The 16,529-nt window shown below is 37.3% G+C and overlaps 1 protein-coding gene across 1 annotated transcript; it reads right to left on the reverse strand.

The window, feature by feature from the left end:
- Positions 1–2,043: 2,043 nt before the first annotated feature.
- On the reverse strand, positions 2,044–10,275 carry abhd11 (abhydrolase domain containing 11). Its single transcript, XM_082548654.1, has 6 exons — positions 10,025–10,275; positions 8,446–8,590; positions 7,914–8,087; positions 7,538–7,708; positions 5,924–6,105; positions 2,044–4,032 (listed from the first exon to the last, which is right to left on the reverse strand). The coding sequence occupies exons 1-6, from the start codon at positions 10,231–10,233 to the stop codon at positions 3,897–3,899; spliced, it is 1,017 nt and encodes a 338-aa protein (XP_082404780.1). The 5' UTR covers positions 10,234–10,275; the 3' UTR covers positions 2,044–3,896.
- Between the last annotated feature and the right edge of the window lie 6,254 nt (positions 10,276–16,529).

A 16,529-nucleotide genomic window follows, 5' to 3' on the forward strand; every position in this document is an offset into this window, starting at 1 on the left:
GGACTCACATGCCTCAGTTGAGGTCAGCACTCACAAGTCAGCATTAACCCCCAAAAAGTTGATTCTGTTCATCTGGACGTAGATGAACAGAATCAACTTTTTGGGGTTTTACTAACTGGATGATTGAGAATGCATCAAGATAAGTCAGCATTAAGAAAGAGTATGGGGAAAAAGTACATCCATGACCAAAAAGAACGCAAAGGCTTATCTCACATTTTCCAAGAAGCATCTTAACATTTTTGGAAAATATTCAGTGGACTGATGAGACAAAAGCTGAACTTTATGGAAGGTCTGAGTTCTGTTACATATGACATAAAACCACACCAACAATCAGACGTGATGGTGATAGTGTGGTATTGCTGCGTTAGGACCACAACAATTTGCTGTAATTGATGGAAAAATGAATTCTGCTCTCTACCAGAAAGTCCTAAATGAGAATGTCCGAACATCAGGACGTGCCCTGAAGCTCAATTTGGTTATGCAGCAGTACAACGATGCAAAACACATCAGCAAGTCCACCATTGAATGGCTCAAAAAAAACCCAAAAACCTGCAAAATGAAAGTTTTGAATTGATTCAAGTCTGGATGTGAATCAGATTGAGATGTTTTGGCATCACCTTAAACTTCCATAATCGAAAACCTTCTGATTTGGCTGAATGAAAACAATTCTGCAAATAAGATTAGGCCAAAACAAAAGAAATGCAATCAAGCGGTTACAGCAAACACTTGATTGCATTTCTTGGTGCCAAGGGTGAACCTATCAGTTAGTAGGTTTTGGCGGCAATTACTTTCTTACACAGGACCAGGAAGGTTTGGTAGTTAGGTTTAACCGTTTTCCTTAGTCAGTGAAATCATCTTTTAAAAAACTGCATTTTGCATCTACTTAGATGATCTTTTCTAAAATTAAAATTTGTTTAATGATCTGTAACACGTACCCTATTTTTCGGACCATACAGTGCACCACATTATAAGGCGCACTGTCGATGAACGGGTCTGTTTTCATACATAAGGCACATTAAGCAAAACAGTCAGATAAGTCAAACTTTACTCATTTTTCTTGCTTCCTCCACTTCTGTACCATTGATTCATTAATGTTGAATTCTCTCGCAGCTGCTCTATTCCCATGTTGTTGCAGTATATTAATGACTCATATTGTGGATGGATTATCTCAGTTGTCCTCCTGACTAAAGTTTAGTCCGTTTACAGCATCCTGCCATGCGATTGCATTTGTCCCTAACCATCAGGAACCCTCATGTTAACCTTTATCGAGCGAAAAAAACTTAGCGTTCATCCTTCAGCTTTACTGTGCTAATATTATGCTAACATAGCTGTGTCACTAGCGTTCACGTAGCACATCATTCTATACCAGCTAGCCCAACTTCAGTAACCCTACAAACGTCACTGCTGACGTGTTCTGTCTTTATTTATGGTGGAAGTGATAGCAGAGCTGTACTTTTTAATTTTTTCAGAAATCTCTCACTCAGGACATGCTGTCATGTTTAGGTGGAAATTAGTGAGCTAACTGCCCGCTAACTTCTACCTCTGTTAAATTTAATAAATTCTATTTTCATGGATGCCTGGATGTTAAACTTAATTCTTACGTCTAGTAAAGCAGCAACATTATTAAACATTTTATTAAAAATGTTTATTAAAAATATTAAAAATGAAGGAATTTAGACAGTTTTTAACTCTCAGTGATACTGCAGTGTTCGTTTAACTTTGGGACCTGAAGCAGATGGAGTTTTGGACCCGGATTACTCGCGCCTTATGGTATGGAAAATATGGTAAGTGTGACAAGAATTGGGAAGGGGACAAATACTGTTTCACAGCGCTGTATGAACATGTACTGCCCCTTGATTTCTCAGTGAAGTTATTTTCAAGTTGGAAAACGCCAAGACAGCAACAGTGAACTGGCTCAGCTTTGAGGCTCGACACAAACCTTTGAGCGACATCCATCATTTACAGTCTTCTGTTCACTGTCAGCATGTTTGCTTTTTGCAATATGAAAAAGAAAGAAAAATGACCAACTGTTTTTTTTCCTGGTCATTTTATTGTATAATATATTTTCAACAATATATATTCCACATATATATGCATCTTCCACACATTTAAAATTTATATACATATATGTCATTATCTAGAATGAATGCCATCATAATGGTAACATATTCAACAAACAGGGATGTATATAGCACAGTAAAGTCACACCTGACGACGAGAGAGAGAAGGCATGCTCAAAGTGAAACTATACAATCCTGAACAGATGGTTACAGTCTTCAAACAACTCGTAATGTTACTGAATAATTTGACAATATTTTTTTATACTGTTGCTGATGGAGAGCTCTGCTTTGTCATCCACTCATCCCACTGCAACAGTCCAGAAGCTTTAGCAAGATCTGCATTTAAGTGGAAGTGCTAACCAACTATTAATATTGTGCAACAAGACAAAATCTGTCTTGTGGGTTAAAAGAGGAAGAAAGGGTGAGTCTCTACTAGCTGGAGCTTCACAAAAAAAAAAACAACTTAAGAAGAGTTTCACTCAACTTAATTCTGACCATTTAAACCTTTTTAGACGTTCGTGATGACAATAAAAGAACAAAAAACATTGACTCTGGTAAACATCTAAGTGCTTGAACTTTTCCTTGTGAGAAAATTCACACAGAACTGGCAACCCAGCTGCCAATCTAAACTCTACTAGATTATTATTGAAGAATAAAAGTTGTTTTTTCTTAATAAAGTTTTACAGAAATGTAAAAGGAGCTCTGGATAAAAGAGGCACGTATACAAATTAACAACACCCTGCTTATTCACACAATGGCAGTTTCACTACTATTACGATCACATAACAAGGTACAGTTGTACCTCGTTGCAGCATATATTTGTGAGATACCCATACGCGCCTTATTTGTAGAGATAAATGAGATACAGACTGGTAAAACATTATTTCATCAAAACACTATTTGGACTGACCACATACAAAGACACGACGACGTTACCGATGCTTATCCCCAGACAGACAAAACAATAGCATAAGTGTGTAATAAGTAGTATATCCAGTTATAACCTGAGACACTCAGGAAACAGTGCGATAATACTGTATGTGTGGTTTCTGCTCACCTTTCATAGATGCATGAGTTGGCCTAAAAAACACAACCATCGCTCTCCGTGACCTTGAGTTTTGCAAAATGCAACTGACCTGTAAATCCTCGTGTCCGACACACAGCAGATACACAAACGAAGAGACGCGTTCTGCACCAAAAGCTGAATATATCACTATTATCAACAGTAAAATAAATTCCTATGACAAACCAACTGACCACATAAATCCTGTACCACGTCCTCTGCGCCAAGCTCGAACTTCCTGATACCTTTTTTGCTTAACACATTCATCACTTCTAAGATTTGCAGTATTTGTTTCATTGCAGTGCTGTCATGACTTTCTACACTTCAGCGGTCCCAGATTGTCCTCGGCCTAAAGCCACTGGAAACAAACGAAGCACTGTGCAAATGAGAATTTCTTTGGATTAGTATACCGCCTCCAAAAACTGCCCCATTATGTTAAACTGGAGATTCTTTTGTTTCTATTATCTAAAAATCAACCAAAAAACAAACACACATCTAGAAACCAGCCAATCTAATAACACTACCTGTCTGGCAGAGAGGCTAAACAAAATAAAAGTTCACCTACAGTACATTACACTAAGTGCTATATTGTTAAAAGGTATGATCTGACTGTTGTATAAGGGTGAGTTTGGTCCAGTGTTGGCAAATACAAGCATCGTTAATAGTTACACTTGCTCCTGCTGAAGCTGCTGATTCGGCACCCTCAGTTTTTGACGAGCGGATGCTCACGGTGTCGAGCATAAAAAAAGTTCAGACCCGTACGCTGGAGGCAGCTAGGATTGAAGGAAGGAGATGATGGAGCTGATGAAATCTAAGGGTTTGTCTGCGTGAATCCAGTGGCTGGCATCTGGGATGTACTGGATATCTGCGTTGGGGAACAGCCTCTGGATTTCTGGGTAATCGTCGGAGCTGGATCAGGAGTGAACACGAGGAGGAGGAGGAAGAGGAGGGTGTTATAAGGAAGACAGGCGGTGGTAAAAGTCATGAATATGCAACTGAAAAAGTGCTAAAGGAATATAAATGAAACCTGTTAATCACTGGTATTTGGGTTCGTGTTTTGGGGTTATATATTGTTAAATGTTATGTTTATTTTACACTATACAGTCTTTTTATTTCATGTATATTTACATATATAATACATATATAAATATATATAAGAATTTATATCAGTCACAATGGATTTCTAAGTCCTGCTCGTAGAGGGCAGACGTCTCTTTGGTTTTAGAAATATTATAATTCATCATGGCATAAACTCAACAAGTGCTTGAAACTTTAAGTATAGTACAGTGAACTCACTGTCATGTTCAAGAAACCTGTGTCAGATAATCTGAGCTTTGTGACATGATGCATTATCCTGCTGGAAGCAGCCATCAGAACATGGATACATTGTGCTTATAAAAGGATGACCGTGGACAGCAACAATATTCTGGTGGGCTGTGACATGTACAAGAAATAATCCCCCACACCATTACACCACCGGCAACCAGGCAGAATGGATCCATGCTTTCATGTTGTTACGCCAAATTCTGGAGCTACCATCCGAATGTCAGACCAGGCAACGTTTTTTCAAATCATCTGTTGCCCAATTTTGGTGAGCCTGTGTGAATTACAGCCTATCCGCTATAAAGTTTGATATGTTAAACAATACGAGATGTTCTTCTGCACAACTTAGTTGTAAAAACTGGTTGTTTGAGTTACTGTTGCCTTACTATCAGCTCAAAGCAGTCTAGCCATTCTCCTCTGTATATAAAAGGACAGTCTTAATATATTTGAATATTTTTTGGTGTGACGTGCTTACTTCTAAGCTAAAGTCTTTCTGCTGCTCGCTTCACACAGCAGATGGATCCACATTTCGATTTTTTTTTCATCCTGGATGCCTTTCCTGAAGCAAACCCTCTCAGGGATAATCATGTGTTATTTTATTTCTCTTATATCCATTACTGTGCCTTCTTCTGTCTGAATAATTACGACAACATTTTGCATTCCAGTTGTTTAAACCTGAGTTCATTAGTATTTTCTTGAGCCACACATGTGCTCACAGCCAGTGGCTTTCAAGTTCACTTACCTGTTACAGATTATGTATGTTAGCTAGTATAGCCAAAGTCCTTTTAATACTAAGTCTCATCACTCTGCAGTCACTCTCAGGCACTTACTTTGAAGTAATATCTGAATTAGTTTAATTATTTAAATTAAAATTTAATGGTCACCTGTACATTAAAAACTGCATTTACAACATTAGAATTAATAGTTAAACTGGATAAAAAAAAACCAATAAAAAATGATAAAAGCTCTCTTCTCTCTGGAAGTTGTATTTCTGCAAACGTCTTTGCTGTTGCAGAAAGTTCAACGTCTCTTATGCCTCATGTACAGCTTAAGACTAAAGGAGATATAATAAACAGAAACACTCAACAGAGCAGGAGAAAAGAAAAAAACATTCTGTTATTCAGTCTGTGGACTCTTGTTGTGATCATTGAGCGATTAATCCAGCATATAATAGATGTCGCATTACCTTTACACACAGTGCAAAACTGTTAAAGTTTAGGTATTTACGATAAGCTCAAGGTAACCTCTATCATTTTTAATTGGATTGTTTACATTTTTGTAATCAGAGAAACTGACTAAATGGTCAGTCCCAGCATCCCAGAATGATTTCGTGTCCACTTGCATTTTTTTTGTTAAATATTTTCCTATTTTCATAAATATATAAAATCTAAATACTTTAGTTTTAAATGTTATAATATGAACCTTTTTCAGGAAATATTTTACCTGTTCAAAAAAGTTCACAATCTGTGTTTTATACCTGATATAAGCAGAGCTAGCTCCACCCAAAAACAGAGTAGGTCCATCATAGCCGGTGTCAAAGTTGGGGAAACTCATGATGTCATCAAGGTGCGCTGAGATGGCCTCCAAGTTGACTCTCCAGGCGTAGTGTCCGTTCTGCTCCACCAGGTTAGTGAGAAGGAACTGACGCACTGAATGTTCCTGCGGAAGGAAACAGCAGGTTATTGAATAACGAGCTTAACTGTTAATAGAGGTGGGAATCACCATACATCCCACGATACGATATTATCACAATACTTAACGCACGATACGATATTATTGCGTTTTTTTAAAAATATCTGGGATATTCAGATTCTGTACATAAAGGTAAACTTTGACATTCGATAAAATGAATATTGATAAAGTCTCGCACTCAGTCTTTCTCTCATTTCAGTCAGTTTTATTGTTGACAAACGGAACGGTTTGTATTACATACTAGTCCAACTTAACTGAATGCAACCATCTGGTACAATTATAGCTATTCTGAACTATGCAATTTATGAAAACTATGCAGCCCATTCGGCAACTGAAGAATTTGAAAGTAAATTAAAACAAAATATAATTTTACATTAAATAAAAAAGTTTTAACCTTAATTAAAATAAAACATGTCTTAAATTAAAATAAGTAAACTGTCATGTTTATTGCTGCCAAAAAAAAAAGTTAAACACATTTGGACAGTGAAGGAATGTCAGGATTCTTGCTCAGAAAAAGGATCAACATGCTCTGAAGTCAGAGCACAAAAACGTTTTTTGTAACAAAATATCGATTTCTGCTGTCCCTGTATCGATACATTATTAGCAAACAAAATATCACGATACTACACAGTATCGATTTTTTCCCCCACCCCTAACTGTTAACTGCATAAACACCTTTTTTTTGCGAAGGGGCTGGTATGTAGTGAATCTACATAGATTTATTGAAATATATTAACATTTTACAGATGTAAATTATTAGTTTATAGTTTTATGGAAAACAGCTTTCCTCTTTTACTTTACTCACATTCCTCACTAACATCCTTCTCAGATGTGACAGGGAACTTTTCTTAAGAAGAAAAGCTCTTAAAAACCTTCTGGAGCCTTCTTGCTCAACATTAACACAAACAAAGACTTAGGCCTGCCTCTGTGACTAGAACACAGTATACTGGTCTTATGTCATCATAATCAATGCCATTATTGTGTCTCTCCAAGACTCTAAAATGGTAAGTGGCTTTGTTATGGAACAATGCTGACCTCAAGTGGTCCAACAGATCAGCTATTACAGATTTAATATCTATACAAAAACCCTTAACAAAACAGATAAATGACACTTCTGACAAACTAACAATCGTTTTTGGGGAAAAGGTTGGTTTTATTGGTTTATTTATTTAAAATACTGACTGGTATCATATCAAAAAGCACTCACAATGAAGATAATTACCTACAACTAGTCTAGGTGGGAAAAACAAACAATACATTTAGTAAATGAAATAAAATAATAACACAAACTTAGAAAAAAAACCATCTCTGAATACTAACATAATAATAGAAATGCAATACCATTTAATAACAACAATATAAGAAATTAAATTATAGAAGTGTGATGGATTATCCTGACCTTCACTAAACTGCGCAGTTGATCCTCAGCCATCCGCCTTGCAGTGGAACGAGGGATGTCTGTGGAGATCTTCATCTCCTGCATTGCTTGGATGTAATACCGGAAGTTGGTCCGTGTGCTGCTTTGAGCAGGACTGATGTCAACGACCACCAGCCTCTCCACTAAAGCAGGCTACAGAGACAGACAGACTGAGGTAAACAAGCAGGACAATGGAAGTAAAAAATGCCACTGTGGGAAAACCAGTAGGAAAATGGAAATTGCTAGGACAGGAGGATTATTAAGTTCATAGGAATGTACAGTGAAAAAGGTCAGGTGACATCCAGCGAGGGAATTGCACTATCATGATAAATTCATGTGACATTTTGTGACCGCTGACCTGCGTCAGAGCGGTCGTCATGGCTGTTTTCCCACCCATGCTGTGGCCGATCAGGATGCACTTGTCGATACGGAGCTGGGCGAGGAGGTGGTTCAAATCATTCGCCATCGCCTCGTAGGTCAGCACGGGGTTGTGAGGGCTGTTGCCGTGGTTACGGGCATCTACTGTCAGCACCTAACTGGACAAAGGACAGTTAGGACACTTGGACTGGAGAAGAGGAGGCGAGAGAGCGTACACGCAGAATTGGCTCTTATGTCAGCTGTGTCTGTCTTGGGCCCAGCACAAACAAAGAATGTGTTGTGAACACGAGTTTCATCAAGGAAACACATGAGAGATTATCTGTCAGGGCAATTTTGCAACAGCACAGACTGCTGGGAAGCTGTATCAAATTACACACAACACACTGTCAACTGTACGTTCCCACACCTGCTTTTGTATGAAGACTATTAACAGGGTGCTTAAAGTGAACACATAAGTGGGAATGTTTTTGATGTAAAAACTGACAGGTCTGTTGTCTTCATCACTGCATTACCTTTCTGCCTGTGCGCTGCACCAAGGACTTCGCTATTGAGTGGAAGTTAGATTTACTGCCAAAGAGGCCGTGCAGAAACACCAGGGGAGTGCTCTCTCCCTTCCCATCGAAGACGTCGTAGGTCAAGTTGACAGGACTGAGGAGGCTGGGAAAGAAAAAAACATTCATGTTTATTAGAATGAACCTCTATGCTTCCAGCTGTGCTAAGATTTGTGTTACTACTTAGACAGGAACTGCAATAAATCCAACAAATAAAACTCTTATTCAACTTTTAGGGAGTAGAAATGCTTAAAGTCACTTACAGGGCATTTTTCTTCTCTAATATTAAATCCCATTCAAACTGCCCTGTTAAAATAATTTTTTTGATGGGAATTATTTTCCTGTCACCTACTGGTACAACACAGGCAACCACACACATGTACAAATAAATTTAATACATTTACTCTTACGTGCAAACATAGGATATCAATGTTAAACGTGTTCTTATTTATTTCACCGTGACTTTAAATTGTTGTCATTACAATGTTAACAAGGGGAAGATGACTAATTACATGACAACATGTACAAAGAGTTAATAGATTAAAACACTGACAGAAAACTGTGAGAAAAATAATACATTCAGGTTTTAATTGGACAATGAGACAAGGTGTTTGTGAGTTATTCCATCACTGACTCATCCTGTGATTGTTTGCTTGATTATTCATTTATTCAGTCTATAAAACATGAAAACGACACACTTTAAAGCCCCTCAGTGCCAGGCGACAGCTTTAATACATTTATTTTGTTAAACAGGAAGTCATCGTCCAGAGATAATCCATTCACAAAGACATAAATCAAAGATAGGCACTAAACATTTTAAGTTGACGAGCTGGAAACAGCAAATATTTGTCATGCTTGCTAGGAAAATATCACACAGTTAAAGCTAATTAAGCTGAGGTTTTCAATGTGTTTTTATTTATTTTTATATTGAAAATATATCTGAAATGGAAATTTACCATATCTGCAGGCAGCTGCCTGTTTACCGGGCACACCTTGCTTAAATAATAATAAACCTCTTAGTACCTCTCAATATTCATATAATATTAAAGTAATTAAGGTAAAATCATTTGTATGTATGTAAATAAGTAACAAAACAAAGGTAAGATTAAGGGCTTATTACAACAACGTTAGCATTTATTTTAATCAGGCTTAGCATGACTGCTAAACTGCTGGCAATTCAGAAGGTATGTAGCATATAATAATCGAACTAGATCACAGCAAAGACTGTTTTATTTATCCCGACAATATAAATATAAAATAATAAAAGCTCAGATCTAAAATCCTGTTTGTGGTTGTGATGATAGTTGAGCTGCCCGTTATCCATGCAGCTAACATCTGAATGTCATTTACGTAAAACTGTGAAAGTAACGTTTAAAGACAAAAATTATATGACATGGCCAGAGATTCCTTTGGTTATATAACGGTTTTAAACAGTTTTTATTTTATAGCAGAAACACCGGGCTGTCATATCTACCCAGAACCATGTCACAGACGTGACAGGCAGAGGGCATCTGTTAGCCGGGAAAGCTAGCACGGTTACCTGGATGAGCTGGCTGACCGGACCGCGGGAGCCACCCCGCTAACATCCTGCTGTCCGGGGAATAAACGACACAGAGGCCGGCCGCTCAGCAGTCCTCTCTGAAGCAGGCGACACAAAGCACTCATGGCAGCATATGCTCCGTTACCAGGTAGTAGAAAAACAGCATGTGCGTCTCCACACGGCCACAGTGACAGCTGATGAGCGGGCATGCACAGAGCGGCCGGAGGTTGAAACTACAGGGAGAGGGCCTGGCTGTGCTGTGCGTAATGACGCAGAAGGCGGTTCTTTCCCCTGAAATTAGACTATCAGGCTAGCAGCATGAGAAGCGCTATTTAGTTACTTTTCACATTCTACCATGTACAGTATTTTCGGGGGGTTTGTTTCGACCCAGGTCGAAAAGTAGGTACATATATACCTACAGGTGACTGTATGTATACACAATGCTTAACAAATTTACTAAACCATCTGAAAATCAAAAATTATATTGTTATTTATCAGGCAAATAAACCGATTTCACTTTTTTTTACACAAATTTCAGCCCATTGAACTTCTGACTTCTGAGAAGTCAGAAAATAATCAAGTGTCCTAAAATATTTTTTCACGTTCAGGAAAAATTCAAATTCAAATTCAAATTTTATTTGTCACGTACACAGTCATACACAGTACGATATGTAGTGAAATGCTTGGACAACTGCTCGTGACCTAAAGAAAACAAAAAAGGAAAAGGCTATGAATAATATAGGAAATAAATATGAAAAATTAAAAAGGGTAAATTTAACTAGGAAGGAATAGAATATAAATTAAGGTTAAAAATGAAATAACTGTACAACACAAATTAGAATGAAGGGTAAATTTAACTGGGAAGAATAAGATAAAGATAAATATATAAATTAAAGTTGAAAATAAAATAACTGTACAACAAAATACACAATACACAATATAGAACTATATAAGAATGTATGAAGAAATCTAAATATAAATAAATATATACACAATAACAGCAGCTGTACAAGTATTAACCGGAAATGAAGAATATAGTGACCAGTGTTGTGCAAAACCAAAGTCCAGAAAGTCCAGTGGAATCCGATAAAATAATCTAAATACAAGAATAATGGGCTTTACTTTTTTTTTTTTTCCAGATTTGTTTTTGTAAAACAGAACGTTGGAAAGTTTCTGGAACAAACATTATATTTCAGAAAATCCATCCATCCATCCTCTTCCGCCTGTCTGGGGCCAGGTCGCGGGGGCAGCAGCCTAAGCAGAGAAGCCCATCATCATCATCATCATCATCATTTATTTATTTATATAGCACTTTAAAAACACACCTGGTAGACCAAAGTGCTGTACAATACTAATATGCACATAGTAATAGACATAGCAATAAAGTTAAAAAACAATAAAAAAAATAAAAATAAAAATAAAAAAAATAAAATAAAAATGTCAGTTACCCACAGAGTTAAAAGCCAGGGAATAAAGCCCAGACCTCCCTCTCCCCAGCCATCTCCTCTAGTGTGTCCTGGGTCTGCCCCGGGGCCTCCAACTGGTGGGACATGCCCGGAACACCTCACCCACGAGGCGCCAGGGGGCATCCTTGTCAGATGCCCGAACCACCTGGCTCCTTTCGATGTAGAGGAGCAGCATCTCTACTCTGAGCCCCTCCCGGACGGCTAAGCTTCTTATCCTATCTCTAAGGGAGATGCAAGCCACACTTCGGAGGAAGCCCATTTCTGCCGCTTGTATCCGCAGTCTCGTTCTTTCAGTCACTCTCCACAGCTCATGACCATAGGAGAGGGTAAGGACGTAGATCGACTGGTAAATTGAGAGCTTCGCTTTTACATTCAACTCTCTCTTCACCACAACAGGTTGACCAGAAATAAAATTGAAAAAACATTAAATTACAGAAAAGCAAAACACTAATGCAAACACACATTGCGTCGTTAAGCCACTAGGTGACGCCAGAGTTCATACTTTGGGCTACAGTGGCTTATCGCCAACTTAATGATTTTCTTGAAGAATTGCTTAAAATCCAATCTGTGAGTGCAAATCCTTTATTGTTGAGTTACATTGTCTTAGGAGGAACATTTACTGAAGACAAGTAAATCTGTAGAGATCAAAGAGGTGACTTTCTTGTTTCTGGACATGTCTCTCAGCAGACTGCTCCAAAATCATGTGTGACTTTATATTGTTGTGATAGTCAATGAAATGGATCGTAAGGATGTTTTCGCCAGAGCCAAAAAAGCAGTTTGTGGGTTTTTTAGTTCTGAAAGTTATTGGATCTTTGGTTTGAGTCTTTGATTTGTGTCATATTGTCTTTGTCGTGTCCTTCTTTCTCAATCTGGTTTAGTTTTTCATTAGTGAAGTTAGGTTTTGTCTTTATGCGTCTACATCATGTTCAGGAACACAAAAACAAACCACAAGAGCTCTTAGAGCCTGGCCGCATCTATAAACATTGATTGCTATGGGAGCTGTGTCTTGTGGGATAAAGCATGCCGCCAGCTGTCGCCGTAGTGATGGTGTGAGAGCGAGGCCCTGGGAGAGCATGTGGTGCACCCTGAGGGAGAGAAGAAAAGGGAAGTGGCAGACGTGCATCTTTTCACTATTGTCATGACACTGTGTTTTCACACAGAAAAAATGGAAAACAAGAAAACTTAGGGTAATAATTACTTAATGAATAGTTAAAGCATTTTCCTTTATTCTCAACTTCTTTCTTCATAGTTCCTGCACATAAACACATAAAGGTTATATAACTAGTGACATTTCTTTGTTCTACTTTTTCAGCTGTCACAGAAACGATGAAATGGAAACATTCAGTCTTGTGATGGAAGTAAATGTAAGAGTACTTCCCTACTTTGATAACCAAATGAATGATTTTAATCTTCGACAAGCATGTCACTTCACTTCCCACATGGCACAATGTGTTTTCTATTTTCCGATCCCGGAGCAGAAAACCTAAAGAACTAATATTCTAAAGAGTTATTAGTTGAAACAATAGTTCTCTTACTGCTTAAATTGTGATATTACATTCGGCAAGTGTTTTATTGACAAAAAGGTAATAAAATAGAAATAGTTGAACATTTAGCTCCTGGCAGACTTTTTAGCTGGTTTCCATAAGCTGAATTTCATCAAACGCATCAGTGAGGTGTGCTGTCTAGGTCACAGAGCAACCTTTAAAATGTTTAAAATTGCAGGATGGGGCTTTAGCGCAGGGAAACAAACCTGCTAAGAAATTCTGTGACACATTGCTGATGTGAAGCAACCTATAATGTCTTTTATGGAACTTAATGTTACACTTAACGCCAAACAAACCTGTCAGGAACCCAAATGCAGGACACAAAACAGATAGGAGTTGACTCAAAAGCTGTTGAAGCAGTCCAAGAAATTCAAAGTCCAAAAAGTAAAAGGCGAACTGACTCGTGAGCAAACAAAGAACATAAAGTGCAGGTTTACAAAAACTGAGGCAAGGTAGACGACAGCACATACAAGATGAGATCATAAGAGGGCAGTGCAGTGAACTATCTGGCCTGTAAGAAAATGGATAGGTGGACATACTAAGAGCTATTTCGAAGAATCGAGAACAGGTTTGTATTGAGAAACTGGAGAAACTATAAACAAGAAATATGAAAAGACAAGTGAGCACAAAAATAAGAGAGGAAGCGATTGACTAAAAGCAGAGACAAATGCATGTAAACTTGACATAGATAAGATACAAGGTGGAAGGGTATGAAAACAAGACAAGAGGTTACAAAAAATCAACACTAACAAAAAACCATGAAATAAGTTGCTATTTTAGTCTTTTACTACAATGATTCACAGGATGCACGACAAATATAAAAGGTTTATTAACTCCCAAAGTCATAAACGTTAAAATCCAGATAAGGGAACTATCTTGATGGCTTTGGAGAGGAAAGGAATGGTAATATATAACATCCGCACAATCACTCATTGCTGTCAACATCTAGGATCAAAGTCTCCCTCATTCGAGCAGCAAAACATTCAATAGACAGCAAAAGCTCAACTAGAACATTTGATAAGGGTGGGGACTTGGGTCAAGATCTTGCCTTCATCTCTGGGACACAATTATAGATGCAGATTATACTTTATCTGCTTCATGCAACTTTACATTCCATCTAATAAGAGGTTAAAGAAATCAGCGATAACCTGAGCCTGTGTTTCCTAGAGTGTGTTTGAGTTGGACCTTGTGATTATTGTTCTGTTTGTAAGAAATTAACTACTTGTCAGTTTCATGTGTCTCTGCTGTAAAGGGAACCTGACATTCAATTATGTAAGCAGTGATATTAGGTGACGGAAAAAACAATGGCACATCCTCTTTGTATTTGTTGTCACAATATTGAATGACTCCATCTTCTCTCTCTTCTGTTTTTTTTTTTGCCCTGTCATACTTCTCTATTTCTTATTTCTCATTTTTTATACATTAAACCTTTAGAGTATATAAAATAGGTTTAGGTATTATCTTAAAAAAGAAACAAACCTACATGTGAAAAACAACAACTTTCAATCCACTTGTTTTTAAAGCTTTCTTTACGTGTGGAAATCGATGGATAAATAGATAAATAGATTGAATAGAAAAAAGTGCAAAGGCCTGGATTTAGCATCATAGGCTATGTGGGATTTTTTAATGCCTGAAGTCACCATTTGTGTATGCAAGGATGGTCATAAGGCATCAGCCAGCACAGCGCCCTATGATATCTCTGAGTGAAAAAAAGACTGAATGAGAAGTGGAAGCTGTGGACTGCTTTCCACAGACACTAACACCTGCCAATTTGTGCTAGTTAACATAGAAATAAAATTATAGTCCACAGATTGCATTTAAAACGGTCTAAAAAGTGACAACCTGTCAGATTCAATTTAGCGATTAGATCTAACAAAATTGAAGCGCAGCAGACCTCTGTTCCTACAAAGTTGTGTCAGAGGTAGGAGTGGTTTGAGAACACTTCTGCATTGTTGAATTTTGAGAGCCAACATGGGGTTCTGTGCTATGTAGATAGATGAAGCGGGCAAACATCCAGACCACAAATATTGCCGAACTTTAAGCCCTAATATAGAGCAAATGAAAGAGATTTCACATGATTAGCATTCACTAATTCTGATGAGATGCTTCTACTTGCCTAATAAATGACATTCTTACATTGATTGTTATCAGATAATTAGTGAAACATCTTTGGGGAAAAAAAAAACGACAATTCTCTGGCACAAGGGATTGTAGTCTGTGTAAAGCAGTCAATAAGAATAAGCATTCATTCATAAGAGCTTAAAATATAAGGTAAACTGGTTTTAATCACAGTCAGATGTTTTCTTTTTTAAGCCTGGATTTTGATACTGAAATTGGAATGTTGATTTATTATCTTGTTTTATCAAAAAAAAAAAAAAAGATTACCACTTATTAGCAGAATTGTTGCAGATATTTTTTCTCCTCTTTTCTCCTTCTTCTTTTTTCTTCTGAAAAATCCAGTCATTGACCCAGCTCATATCCTTTAAGATTAATGGACCAGTATAAAGAACATGTGTGTGGCTTGTGAGTAAAAACTTGATAACTGTTAACTGTTAAAGTACGTTTGTTCCTTTTATTTCAGATGTAGAATGTGTAAAAACTATGGAACATGACTTAGTGATTCAAAGATGTGATGCTCAAAAATGACCCTCCAGCATTTACTGACGCTGAACAAAAGAAAAACAATATGTGAAATTAAAATGCAAAGAAACGCTGAAATTGCACTGATTGCACTGACACTTTATTTTGTGTATTCTTTCATGCTACACAGAGTGAACAGCCACTGCTAATCACAGTGTTCTACTTTAAATAAATAAAAGTTAAAACCAGGCTTAGCGCCAATATCCTACTGTGTAAAGATCACAGGCCAGGTGCCTGTGTTTTATTCTGTCTTTCTGTTCCTCTCTGCACCCTGCCACACCCAAGTGTTACAAAGGTCTCCCAATAAACCAAAAGAGAGATCCAACACAGCTGCTGGCTAAATAAAAAGTAACCGAATGGAAGCCAAACCTGATCTTCAGCCATCGTTTGCTTTGGTGACACATGCTTTGTGATATCTATCTATCTATCTATCTATCTATCTATCTATCTATCTATCGATATATCGATATATCGATATATCGATATATCTATTAGAGATGGCACGATACCACTTTTTTATGTCCGATACCGATACCGATATCATAAATTTGGATATCTGCCGATACCGATATGAATCCGATATGGTGTTTTTTAATCAACAAAACTGTTTTTTAAATATCTTGCTGCATTTTGTATAAGTTCATACTCAAGTTTAAAACAACAACTACACTAAAGCTATTCTGTTATACCTGTATGCAAAAAAAAATATTTCATAGTACAGCAATACTGATCAATCTAATAAACTTAAACCTACACCATCCTCCCTATTCTGGTATTTTAAAGAGTACTTAGCATAAATATTAAGCAACCTAACTAATAGGGTTCCAACTCCCAGCAACAACAAAAATAAATAAA

Source organism: Aulonocara stuartgranti, assembly GCF_965226115.1.
Source record: "Aulonocara stuartgranti genome assembly, chromosome: 10".
NCBI lineage: Eukaryota > Metazoa > Chordata > Actinopteri > Cichliformes > Cichlidae > Aulonocara > Aulonocara stuartgranti.